The sequence below is a fragment of the Rhipicephalus microplus genome, unplaced genomic scaffold, assembly GCF_043290135.1.
Source record: "Rhipicephalus microplus isolate Deutch F79 unplaced genomic scaffold, USDA_Rmic scaffold_108, whole genome shotgun sequence".
Lineage (NCBI taxonomy): Eukaryota > Metazoa > Arthropoda > Arachnida > Ixodida > Ixodidae > Rhipicephalus > Rhipicephalus microplus.
This window is the reverse complement of record NW_027464680.1, coordinates 120470-134507: the sequence shown is the minus strand read 5'-3', so window position 1 is coordinate 134507 and position 14038 is coordinate 120470. Positions and strand designations below refer to the sequence as shown.

At 47.7% G+C, this 14038-nt stretch overlaps 1 protein-coding gene across 1 annotated transcript in view; it reads right to left on the bottom strand.

Moving 5' to 3' along the window:
* The window catches only part of LOC119161628 (polyamine-transporting ATPase 13A3-like), a 157132-nt gene extending 143094 nt beyond the window's left edge, over positions 1–14038 (bottom strand). The window contains exon 1 of the mRNA XM_037414197.2: positions 13232–14038. Within this exon, the coding sequence (XP_037270094.2) occupies positions 13232–13349 (118 nt within the window). The 5' untranslated portion in view covers positions 13350–14038. The remainder of the gene's footprint in view (positions 1–13231) is intronic.

The window sequence follows — 14038 nt, the reverse complement described above, 5'->3', positions numbered from 1 at the left end:
CTGGCGTTTGCTAAAGTAAAATCGGGTCCCTTCCTTTTACGGTATAAGACCCTTTTTATGGGCTCCAAACGGTACGTATTTAACGAGGCAACTGAAAATGTAGAAGAAAGCTCGTAGCAGTTGCCTTCACGCCCCAGATCTTCTAATTGTCCCGTCTTTGGTCACAAAGCCAATCTTTCTTTTTCGGTCATTTTCACCAACATACGTAGCTATCTTTCCAAACGCGACCACGTGTCCGACCTTGTATCTTCATCTAACAGCAGCCTACTTATACTAACTGAAACGTGGTTGACCTCTGACGTCACCGACAGCGAAATTTTGACCGACTTGCCTCACTTCAATCTTTTTCGAAAAGATCGTCCCGGCCCCCGGGGCGGCGGCGTCCTGATTGCTACTAACGAACAACTTTCATGCTCCCTTATAAACATTGATTCCGACCTAGAAATATTGTGGTTGCTTTTTCGTTCCGTACCACATTCCGTACTATTAGGTGTTTGTTATAGGCCTCCCAAAAGTAGCCCGGATTTCGCGCGCCAGCTTAATGGTATTTTAGCCGAACTTACGACCAAATACCCAAATGCTCACGTCCTCCTCCTGGGGGACTTCAATTTTCCTAACATTGATTGGTGTAATCTAACTTCATCAGCACCCAATGCTAAGGAAGCCAACGATTTCCTTGATGTTTGCCTCAACTTTAATCTCACTCAGTTGATAACACAACCTACACGTGTTTCTCGAGATACTGCTAACATTCTTGACCTAATCTTGACAACTGATCCTGAGAGCCTTTCTTCTATAACATATCTTGATGAAATAAGTGACCATAAGGTCATTCACGCTAATTTTACCTTCGTTCCTCAAATGCGCCAAGCCTGCACTAAAACTATTAGGTTATATGACAAGGGTAACTACGCGGCCATCACCCGGGAACTTGAAGTTTTTCTTCCGACGTTCCGTGATGGCTTCTGGGAGCGACCCATTAACGATAACTGGTTAATATTCAAAAACAAGTTAAACCAGCTAGCTGACCAATTTATCCCTAAAATAAGCTTTCGTCCCACCCGCCAAAAACCTTGGTTTACTAAAACATTAAAAAAGCTTGAAAATAAGAGGAAACGCCTCTTTCGGGCTGCGAAGAATAAAAACACTGATTCTGCATGGGAAAAATACAAAATTGCCGAGAAAGCATATTCAAGTGAAGTGCGCAACGCCAAGTACTCATTTTTTCATACGGAACTTCCCAAAATTCTTGCTGATTCACCGAAGCGTTTCTGGCAAATAATAAACCCTCCCAACACGCCCCCCATCACCCTTACTAATGATACTGGTCAAAAATTAAGTTGTTCAGAATGTGCCAATATATTCAATGCCGCCTTTTCGTCTGTGTTTACGAATGAATCTGACCCCGTTGAAACAGAATTAGTCTCTGCTAATCTGCCTGAAATGCCACCCTTTAACATAGGTTTCAATGGTATCATGTCTTTAATAGAAAAAATGAAACTGTCATCCTCGGCGGGTACCGACGAAATTACATCCAAGCTGTTAAAGAACACAAAGCACATATCAGCCGAGTTTTTGTTTTTGCTGTTTTCCCAGTCACTTTCCTCAGGTATTCTGCCTCTCGACTGGAAGTGTGGGAAGGTCATTCCGGTTCACAAGACAGGTAAAAGAGACTGCCCGTTAAATTATCGCCCCATATCATTAACCAGTGTATGTTGCAAACTCATGGAACATGTCATATACACTCATATCATGCGTTTTCTTGATTCTAACAATTTCTTTCATTCCTCTCAACACGGATTTCGAAAAGGCCGCTCATGCGAAACCCAACTAGCCCTTTTCCTTCACGACCTGCATGCTAACCTCGATGGTAACCTCCAAACTGATGCTATTTTTCTTGACTTCACTAAAGCTTTCGACAAAGTTCCACACCAGCGCCTACTAAAAAAACTTTCTCAAATAAATCTACCGGCTGAACTTCTTAATTGGATTGCTCAATTTCTGACTAACCGCTTTCAGTTTGTTTTCGTTAACAACGTCAAGTCTAACTCGCTTCCTGTTAGGTCTGGAGTGCCACAGGGATCTGTCCTTGGCCCGCTTTTGTTCCTAATCTACATTAACGACTTGCCTAACAATTTATCCTGCAACCTTCGTATGTTTGCAGATGATTGTGTCATCTACCGCAAAATAACGAACACTTTTGATCAAGCAGCACTACAGAATGACCTTAATGAAGTATTAAACTGGTGTGACCATTGGCTTATGACCCTTAATCCTAACAAATGCAAATTAGTTTCCTTCCACCGCCGCAAAAACCCACTCCAATTTTCCTATGAAATTGCTAACATGCCAGTCGAAACAGCCGTATCCTATAAGTATCTTGGTGTAACATTAACCCCTGATCTTTCCTGGCGAACGCATATCACTAACATGATTTCATCAGCCAACCGATCATTAGGATTCCTAAAACGTCACCTACGTCACTCACCGTATCACGTTCGTCTTGTGGCCTATCAGTCGCTGATCCGGTTCAAACTTGAATACGCATCACCCATCTGGAGCCCTCACCAAGTTTATCTGATCAACGCTATCGAAGCAGTTCAAAATCGTGCCGCTCGCTTCATTCATTCTTCTTATTCTTACGATGTCAGTGTTTCATCCCTTAAAAATGAATCCGGTTTATTAAGTCTTTCCCTTCGCCGCAGAATTGCTACGTTGTCACTGTACCACAAGTTGTATCACAGCTCACTCCACCAACCACCTTACATCGCTCCCGCCGCACGCATTTCTCCCCGCACTGGCCATCCACTTCAAGTCTTCCGACCCCGATCTGGCACCTCAACATTTTCTGCATCATTTCTCTGCCGCGCCGCCAAAGAATGGAATGACCTTCCCCACGATGTTGTTTCAATCACCTGTCCATCACGTTTTATTCAAAGTGTGTCAATGCATCTGCAATGTTAACCTGTGGCTTTTGTATCTTTGTTGTACAACCCACCCCTTATGTAACACCCCCCTGTGGGGTCTTTAAGGAAATAAAGTGAAGTGAAATATAATAAATGATACACAATATCTACAATTTTTGTAATCCTGACAAGAGTGGTTTCTGTTGCACCCTGTTGTGATGCACATGCGCGAAAGACCATGTATCCGCTTTAAATAACTTTTCTGACTAATAAACCTTCAGTTGAGAGAACAAGCGCTGTCCTTGTCAGCCTCTCCTGTACGTTGTGGAGGTGCTGACACCTCCTGTAAGGTTGTTTGCGCCATGTGGCGCACGTGTCTCGCACAGAAGCCGTAATTTGGGGGTGACAACCGCCGGACGATAGATGGCGTTGTGTTCGCAATGAGTACCTCTGTTGGTAGTGGTAGCGCCGGCGGTGACCCCTGGTGGAAGGCAAGCCTTGGTGGCGGGTGCGAGTTCAGCGAGTCTTCTGCGCGTGGCGGCTGCCGCGAACGGTTGTCTATAGCGTGGGTCCTCGGCGCGTGGCACCGCGGAACTGCGCGCCGGGGGGGGGGGGGGGGGACGTAGTAAGTCAAGCGCTGGCGACGCCGCCTTGGGTGTGTTATTGTGTGTTTGTCATGTTTTGAAGTGTGTGGAAATTATGTGTAAGGATGTCTTAGTGGGTTGATCACGATTGATGTATCATACGGCGGACGATATCGTCGTTATAAATTAATTAAATAAATGTATGTTGTTGGTTTGTACCGACCGCGTCTACTGCGTCTTTTCACTCTAAGAGCGTGGCGGAAGCCTCGCTTGCCAATTCGAGACACCACAACGTCTGTTCTTTAGTGCGTTTCAACAAAACTTTCAATTATGAACGTAATCCAACTGGCCCAACTAGCCATCTTGCTACGATTGAACGGGAGCGGACGTAAACGACAACAATGGGAGGAGTGGCCAGTCGTCTTCGAAGCGCCAGCTGGGGGCACTGCGAACACTCGCGAACCGACCGCCGATTTGACGACGGTATACCGACGACACGAGGGCTTTATGCCGTGTGTGCGAGCAGGAGGAGCATCTCTAACCATGTGCTCCAGTTTATAAGTGTCTGTGGCCGCGCCAACGAGAGGGCACGAGACTACTTGATGCACCGGGGTTGGCGTACACAAGTGACACTGGGCCTCATGCGGACGGGACTCGCTTGGTGGATTCCGTGCTGAATGGTTGCGTCGTCCTCGATCTCCGACGCCAGCGTAGCTCTCGCCAAGCGCTGCCCCACCCTCGGGCTGCTTCGACAATGTCCCCAATCTGTCCTGCCTCTCCTCTCTTCTTTCTGTCGCTCCTGTGCGGCGAGTGCTCTCTCTCTCTCTTTTTTTTTCATCTTTCTACTATTCTTTTTATCCCTTTCCCCTAAGAAGGAGCTTAGCCGTGTCACCACATTAGGGAGACAGAAATCAGCTCCTTTTTTCTTTACTTCAAGAACAACTTGCTTCACACATGCAGACCATGGAGCGGTCGGTGCAGCGAACTATGGGGCAGTCCGCCCCACCAAAGCAACAGGCTGGGGCAATAGTGGCGCGCGACGCAGCGGTCACGTGGTAGAAAACTGAAGGCAGGCAGATTAACCACGAACCATTAGTATATATTGTAGGGACCATACCATTACGGTCGATTGTGTTTGTACGCCTGTGCAGTGTTTCATTGATTTTCCTTTAGTTTTTTTATAAATGTATTATTCCCTGGCTTGGGCAAATTAGTCTTGCCCGCTCGATACAGAAGGCTCGCTCCCACACCATCATCACAATTGACGGAGAAACAATAAACCGGGTTTTTAGTTACGCGGGGCTTTGAAAGAGGCGGAGTGGCTATTTTCGTTGCATACCCCCGGGTAACTCGAGCGCGCCACAACAACACCCCGTATTTCTTCGTTCATCACCGTTGTCCGCCTACTTTTACGTCCGCAGCAGACAGGAGGCCTCTCTTGCCAATGATCCCCAATTAACCTTATCGCGCGCTAACTGCTGACTCAATTTGATCCCTCCGAGCTTCCTCGTTTCGCCATTCCATTCAACTCGCTGTATAGTCGCCAACTTCATATCCAATCCCTCGGCATCCACTCCATCGTTTCTAACCGACCACCCGTTGGGTGTCCTACGCATTACGTGCACATGGTCACCCACAAAGTCCGTTTCTTTCGCTGAGTGTCGGCTAGACTACCGACTGTAGTCTTGTTTGTTGTATGACCCATCTTATACTGACTCCCGACTTCTTAATGGTGTGGCAGCTTGGGCTAGTTGGTATGGCATGACGATAGTTATAGCGCGAGAACAAAACGACGACACAGAGACAAGAAAGACTCAGTGCAGTGCTCAGCACTGCACTGAGTGCAATTGTGTGCCCCTCTTCAAGGACACAGCGACGCTGTACAAGCACAGAGATGAACGCACTCGAGCCATCGTCGAGGCCGCGCAGATGGCACGCGAACAGGTGCCTTGTATTGGCAAGCCCTCCGTGGCTCTGTCCGAGAAGGAACTCAGGTTCCTCGAAGGTTTGTGTGCGGGCAGGTAGTTATATTATCTTTACCTTTCTGTTTCGTTTTCTTGTAGATTTTTCTTTGCCGTTTTTCAGTGCTTTTGTTTTCGTGTTGTTTGTTTTTGTTTTTCTCTTACTCATGTTCTGCTTTTTGTGCCATATGGTTTTATCACATGGTTACTGTCTCCTCTATATATTTTCGTGCTCTGCGAAATAAACTCAGTTGGAAGTTAGCACTCGTGTCTTTCGTGTCCTTCTTGTCTCTGTGTCGTCGTTTTGTTCTCGCGCTATAACTATCGTCATTCTTAATGGTGTTACGCCTACCATTTTCCGTTCCAGGGTGGCTAGAACTTCAATTCAGGGGTGGAGGACCACTTTTATCTGAAGTGGCGGCCGAGCAGGCAAGTCGAGGGAGGAGAACACGGGCCCAATCTGCCCTTCCTCCCCCCTCCCCTGGCTACGCTACTGGGTAGAGAAGGGGACGGGGTGGGGATTAAAATCTGCCTCATGTTTTCACTTAGTAGGGTGGGTGGAGGACGGGGGGGGGGGGGAAGCGCTGCGACGAACTTTCGGCCCTCTTCCCATAATAGGGGACCCCGCACACGCCTACGCATCTGGGCGCGGCGTGGTCCTTAATCGAGTTATCTTGTTATTCTAGTTTTCACCGCGTGTGTTAAAAGGTGGCTAAATGCAACGATAACACTATAGTTCTGGATTGAGCACCCGAGAACTTTATCATTGCACTGAATGATGACATTTGAAAGGCGATCAAAAAGAAAAAAAAGAACGGGAAGCGAGACATGGACGACAGCTCGAGAAACCTTGCGTGGGCGTCCTCAAACGACTCGCATTAAACTGAGCTAAAAAAGAAAGAAACAGCGGCCCACCGGTGAGCGATGTACAGACAAGCGACGGCAATGACTCAGGGCGCACGTGTGCAGACACGAGGACGAGTGCGTACGCCGCGCGCACCCGTCGTGACTCACGGCATCGCATCGCACGTATCGAAGACGCAACAGTACTCGTACAGAATCGAGCCACAGAAGGTGTTCGCTTCTATAGAACAGAACTGGAACGTCGCAAGGAGATCTTCAGGAGATTTGCGTATATGTACACAAATAAAGAGGAAAACTCGGCGGGAAGACTGCCTGCGCAAGCTTTAGAAATCGGTTTCGCCGTTTCATAATAATAATAATAATAATAATAATAATAATAATAATAACCGTGCAGCCTCGAAATTAGCTACACAATCACAATTTTCGAAAATTTATCAGTAATGTGGTTAATCGATCTAAAATGCGGGGCGTGCGAACCCGAGGAAGAAATCAAGACGCCGCAAAACAGACAAGCACTACACACTAAACGCCTAGAGTAAGCGGCAATGTTGGGGATTTGGCACGACTTGCCACGTTTCCATGACTACCTTTTCCATGACCACGACGAGTCTTTTTTTTTCTTTTTTTTTTTTTTTTTTTTTTTTTTTTTTTACAGGGCGAAGCTTCTTAGGGCGCGGGTCGTTGGTTGCCTGAATGCAGTAGCCACCTTTCGTTTTAGTCCTTGGAATGTCCGCTGGATGGCGGTACTTGTATATGAAGAATATATATGACGAAAAAATCCGAGATGGCGGTACAGAGTGTTCACTAAATGGACGGACGGACGGACATACAGACATACATACAGACGGACGCGGCCAGCGGATGATTCGCGGTTTACCGATAAAACCCTTCGAAGCTTCGTTCCACTTCGCCCACTCATCATTTACTCCGTGTATATCCTGCGACACTTTTTTTCTCTTTTTTTTCGAATTTCGTCGAGTGATATTTCCGGTCTAACGTAGCACGGATAGCGGATTTCCTGCGAGCGCGGAGCGCTCAGGTTCCATAAGCGCCTGAAATCGCGGCCCTCAATTCAGACGAATGAAGTACGTGCGTTGCGGGAAATTGCTTGTTACTATAGGTATGCCATAAATTGTTCCGTCCTACAACTTGTCCGCACAAACAATTGCCCTCATGTTACTAATTGTTTCATAATCAAGGAGCTTTTGTTAATTACTCATTTAATGTTCTTTCCTTATACATGTCTCGCGTTAAACGAACAATGAGGGGGAAAAACGATTTTCGGCGCGTTCGGAAATTACGAATTGGAAATACCAAAAAAAGAAACCACTCCCACCGCGGGAAGACAATTGGTAAGCGAGAAAATGCAGGAAATTATCGCACCAAAACGCCGTGACTTCGTAGATTTCGACGTATATCTACTATGCCATACATAGTTGCCATAATCGGCAAAAAATTAAGTACGTCTACCGCGAGGGGTCACAAACATGGTATACAAAGCCTCAAGAAATTCCACTGAGCCGACGTCACCAAAATACAAAAAAAGTAATAAAACAGTTTGAAAACCGTGACGTCAAGCGCGGAGATCTCGGCGCGAAATTTAGAAATTAAACTTCGGGCTCGAGTTCTCTATTATTAAGCGTATGACGGTGAAAATTAACGACGTTAGGGTTCTGCGAGTACAACATGCGAATCTAAGCCAATGCATTATTTTACTTTAGCGTCCCGTCAACGCACGCTGCAGAGACGCGAAGGTGGTCATGTGACCTATTGCACAACGCGCCAGCTTTTCGATCAATGCCGAGTTCTCAATAGACGTATACAACGCTTTCTACTTGGATTAACTTCGCATATCCATCTATTCAAGCTTATTATATCCCCTTCAGCGCCGGTGGCTACCGTGGTGTAGGTTAACTTTTAGGAGCGAAGCTCCTTAAGGCGTGGGCTGTGCGTCCCCTGTATGTAGCCACCTCTCGTTCAGTTCTAAGTATTACGCTAGCCACCGCCCGATCTAAAGGGTACAGCCATATCCATCCGTCCGTCCGTCCGTCCGTCCAAAAGATGCAAGATGTTATAAACTAGACGGCGGTACGTGTAGTTGATTATGAAAGATGCGAGGTGTTATAAAATTGGAATGATGCCACATATGGCGCGTGTCATCGTTCGATATAATGCGGCGACGTACGCTAGGGGGAGCGTTGCAATAATATCGAGTGGGCAAAATGTACGGAGGATTCATGGTTTACCTCCGGAGCTTCGCCCACTCATCATCATTCACTTCGTGGATATGGCGGCATTTTTTAAATGCTCCTACGATTGCGTAGGTATACGCAACGACGATTGCTTGAAGCCATCACTTTGCGTAGCGGTGTACGAGACGCGTGCCCAAGCCGGACTACTTCGCGTAGGAATACATGCGAAAAAGCTCCAACCCCCGTAGCCTTCCCCTCCATTGCCAAGAAAGTAGTCAACGAGTATAGATCACAATTCACGCCTGAAGGGGGCATCTCACGTCGCATTCACGCGGACCGACGGCAAATACAGCTGAGGGAGTCTCTTATGATGTCGACTGCGCGTCGGAAAAAAAAAAAACATAAGCGACGTCACGGACGATAAAAACGCTATACACAGGCTTATCGCATAACGAAATGTTTGTGAGCGCTTCCTCTGTAGATTCATTTGTTCGGAATGTAGAAAGCCTGTTTTATGAAGACTAAAAGCAACTTTTTTTTTTATGTTTGTGAGCGCTTCCGAACACACTGATCACAGTACCCCCTGCTGATACCTTGATGTTTTGTGACCTGTCCATTATTTTGTACAATTGCTTTCATCGTACAAGTTTTATTTTCACCATCTTCTTGTGATTCTGTTTCTTCCGCTATGTGCGATATTGCCTGGTTCGTACGCGACTGTGTATATTTGCTCGCCCACCCTGTATGAGCCTGAGAAAGGCTTACAGTATCAAATAAATAAAAAATAAAAATGCACGCGCGCCGGGCTCTTTTATCCGTTGCGCTAGGGACGGGCAATCTGGACTGCATCAGTGACATCGGAAACGAGCTAAAGCTACCACGTGGTCGGAGAGGAGAGTGACGAGCCGGGGAGCGTACAGGCATCGCATTTCCAGCTGCGAGTGCCCCCCCCCCTCCTCCTCGCTTGACGAACGCTAAATGCTCGACTCGGTTTTCCTTATCGTTTTAAGTGGGACAGCATCGGATCGCATATCTAAACTGCGTCAGCTATGCCGGACGGACGATACTCAGAGAGATGACGTCACTCGGAAGAGTACACGTCTGATCTGGTCGGTAGAAATTCGTGGTATATAAGGTTACTCGCACTCCGCTAAAAATACGTTTAACAGAAAAACAGACGCTGTTCGCCGTGTGTTAGCTTAGTCCTGTACTACGTTGGGATACTGAAACGAAAGTTTCCAGTTTTCGATTGTTCATTTTGCATCATATGAAAGACCAAGTCGAGAAAACCTACGTGTAAGCGTGATTGTACAGAGGAAAAAAAATAATTACGATGTGTTTATAAAGGTTAATTTCTCTTCTTACCGTATCTTCAACGTCACGACGCGGTACAAACTTCTCGTGGCAAGCTCGCACACGATACCGCGAAGTCCCTAAAGGCTGCCCCGCTGAGTTGCTCAGCTTGCGAGGCACAAGCGGCCATTTTGAATTTTCCGGTACCTTACTTCGTCCCCACTAGCCGTCCTTGTGTGGGAAGTCACCAATATTGACACCGTAGCCTGATGATGTCTTGCGAGTGCCAATGTCAACAGGTGCGCTACGCTTATTTTAATGTACGATATGGAGAAACTTTATATAACTAGCACGTAACGGGCCGCTCCCTCGTCGGGACAGATGTACGCCTAACTTCGCCGCCCCGTCGCAGCTATGGGCCTATCGGACTGCCCATAGCTGCGTCCTTAAATCCGAACTGCGTAGCGCAGCACCTCAGCTGGACGATGTAAAGTCTTCATCCCGTAACGCAGGGTGCCGCCAGAGCATGTGATTTAACCTGGCAAAGTCTGAGCAAGGCAGGCATGATGTGTTTGACGCCTGAATTTCTGCATAAATTTTGTGCAACAGTGCACGACTGAGATAATTTTAATATTAATTTTTTTTAAATAGGCAATGAGTATTTCATGCACTTCCCACTTGCGCAGAGCCGTCTCCTGTAAACAACTGATTAGTGGCAGATTGATTTATATCTTGAGTTTAACGTCCCAAAACCAGTGTATGATTATGAGAGACGCCGTAGTGGAGGGCTCCGGAAATTTCGACCACCTGGGGTTCTTTAACGTGCGCCCAAATCTGAGCACACGGGCCTACAACATTTTCGTCTCCATCGGAAATGCAGCCGGGATTCGATCCCGCGACCTGCTGGTCAGCAGCGGAGTACCTTAGCCACTAGAACACCGCTGCGGGGCTGATTAATGACAGACGGAACTCGGCTTAGGAAATAGCCGATAGTACCCTTTCAAGCGGAGCGCGAAAAAACGTACCGCGGATGACGTCAATCTACCTGGTGTAGCAATAAGGCGTGCCGGGGTTAAAAAAATTCACCGTCCCTTTTGCCTAACCAAGGAAGAGCACACGCGATGGCCCATGCTCGCACGATGCATAAACTATTGTGACAGTCGTTTTATTTCGGTCTTGTTGCTTAGTTTTACCTGTTCGCTACCAGTCTCTTAAACGTCGCCATTGATAGCAAATGCCGACACTTGGACAACAAGGCTTTGATTCACTGTTAATTCCCAATCGATACACTTCAGTTCACTCGAGAATTCCATCCACTGTCGATTCGCAATAGATTCAGTTTTAATTAAGTCAATTTCCCTTATGATTCACACCTGACATGCATTTCAGTCGTCTTGTGCAGTAGCTGTCACATGGCACACTCTTCCTGACAGACGGACGTCAGAGATGACTCCTGCAGCGTTTCCATTTTTTTGCAGGTACCAATCGCAACCGGGTAAGGCTTATTCGGCAGTCCAGAAACGTCAACACTATGCTGCGCCGGATTAAGATAACAAAGCGCGCCTTTCTCTGTGCTTTCTGTACTACAAAATGGCGGCCGCAGTGACGTCAGCGCATACTCGCCCTCTACGCGAGTTAAGACAACCCCCGACGTGCATTTTCGCAGGAATAATCAACAAGAAGGATTTTCTTCCTTTTCTCTGTCTCTTAGGTAGAGTTAGAATAATTTTTTTTAATATCTACAACGTACACAATGCGTCCCCTTTAGATCGGCTGCAACTGCAAGCCGTAACCCATATCTACGACATCGTGAGCGCCAAAGAAACACGATGCCCCCACGTGCCCAGCTGTCGCTTGGTTGTGCCAACCGTACCAATCAAGAGCGCTCCGCGAAAAATAAATTTATCCCCGACTCAGCTAGATTGCAGATCCACCTATATAACGGGAAGACCCGTGAACACGCGATGTTTGTTTTTTTCCTATTTCAAATGTCTCGCGGTAAAAGTGTCGGCGGACGCGCGCAACCCCGCTCAATGACGCAGGAAATGATCTGTACTACGCCACAGGAAAAGCGCGAGCAAACACCGACGAGCCCAGGCAGTCGGTGACGCGGTACAGAATTCGCAAATGAAGAAGAAAAAACTGCGTAAACACGTGGTACATCTGCGCAGCAAACGAATGTCGAGAGCGAGAGAGAAGATGGGTGGGGCGGGGGGCGATGTAAAAAAAAAATAATAATAAAGAAGCTTTGCCAGCACGAGGCGCCGACAGCTGTTTGCGCAATAGAACCTCATTGCCTTGGCGTCCACAATCGACCAATCCGCCAGTAGTAGTAGTAGTAGCACTAGTAGTAATGTACACGTGGAACGAGTCAGCGCGAACTTGAAATCCTTGCAACCAACTACAATCGCCCAATCTGTACAGACGAAGACTAACACGTCCTTACAGGTTTCGTCTGCTCAGACAGGATCTTTTAACAGAGTCAACGCTGGCGTCACACGGAGGTGGACTAAAATTTCTGAAGCGCACCTACTCCTTACCGTTGCGTTTTCTTAACTAAAGGATGACTAGGCTTTGTTTGTTTTCTTTTTTTTTTCTCTGCCCACTATCGCTTTCAAACCTTGCCTCAAAGCAGAGACGTCGGGCGGCAGCGGGTACGAACCGCGTGCAAAACGCAATCGTTCCCAGCAGGAAGTCGACAGAAGAGCGCAGTGGATCTGAACACGATACCTGGTGCGCACGCACGAAATCCCAACCGCGTGAAACGCGATACGACAAGCAGCTCCACCATGATGATGTCGAATACGGCGCGAATCCAAAAAAAAAAAAAAAAAATCCAACAGCTGTAGGAAGAGAAGCGCGCACATCGAGGCAACCTATGTCGAAGGTATGTGCAGCGGCACAAGCGCTGCCGTAGTCCAAAAAGCTAGCCAAATATATCGAACTTTAAAACCAGAAAAGAAATAGATAAACAAAACGACTAATAAAGCGGGAAATGGAACACGGCAAAACAAGTTTGGAAACGCGGTAAACCGATCTTGTGAGAAAGAAAAACAAATACGTAAAAGCGGCAGGCAGAGCGTGCGCTCTCAGGAAAAACCACCCCTGGCCGTCCGCCGGTAAACGCGCAACTACACAATCAGCTACACGAAAACACCCTCAGAGACCCTACACAAAGCTTTAAAAGTTTCCTCGACGAGCACGTGAAAGTGTTTCGCAGGCGAAAAAAAAAAAAAAAATGTACGCACAAATTAATGTGCACCGCGCGCGCGCTGGCAATGCGATGTGCCGGTGTCGACTAACGCTCGAATGAATGCGCACGCGCAGCATTATGCGCGCGGTGTGATTTCATACGGCGTAAGAAACGGTAAATGAAATAAACGTAGGCACACACACGGGAATAAAAATGTGAGAAGGTGAAGCGAACTTACCGTGATTAAGCAGCCCTTCGCCTTCGGGAGTCGCACCCCCGCTGCAAGGTCCAAGTTGTATTCCCGAATTCTGTCGCCGCCGGCGACCGTACGAAAATCGATGATCCCGTTGTGTCATGCTTCGGAGGCGCTGCTCACAAAAGCACGGCTTTTTAGACCCACACACGTGCTCGCTTCTTGAGGACGAAAAAAAGGGGCAGTTACTACACAGGTCTACCGTTCGGTTTAAGCAAAACCACCTCCACCGGCGCGCACAACAAACACACACACACACGACGCTCACACACAAGAAAACCAGCTGTTTCGTTCCTTTCTGCTATCCCTAAAACACTGTTCCTCGGATTCCCTGTCCCAAGACAGTCACACGCCGGGTCTCATCTGGGCAACATCGTAGCTTTTACAAGTGACCTAAGCTCGAAGTAGTCGTGTCAGGATGATTCAGGCTGGTCCATACGCTCCATGACGGCTCTCGAACGTGGGTGCGACTCCCGTTAGAAAGAGAGAATCGAGCGGCTCGTTGTTCGCCGCAGCGCGCGCCGACGTTAGGCAACGAGAAGGCGTGGGTTACCGCGATCACCGCGACGGCTTTCGGGGATAGGCCTAGCCACGAGCTCGGCGGTGACGTCTGGTCGCCGTCTGCGGGGAAGATGCGGATTCGGAAGCCGCGGCTGGGTCACCGGAGGCGAGCCTCGATCGAAAGCGCCGATGGAGATTCGATATCAGCGAATACGGTCGGCCCACACGGCTGTGCGGGGTGATATGATATCGCCGCTCGAACCCACCGCCTGACTCAGACACCACCACCAA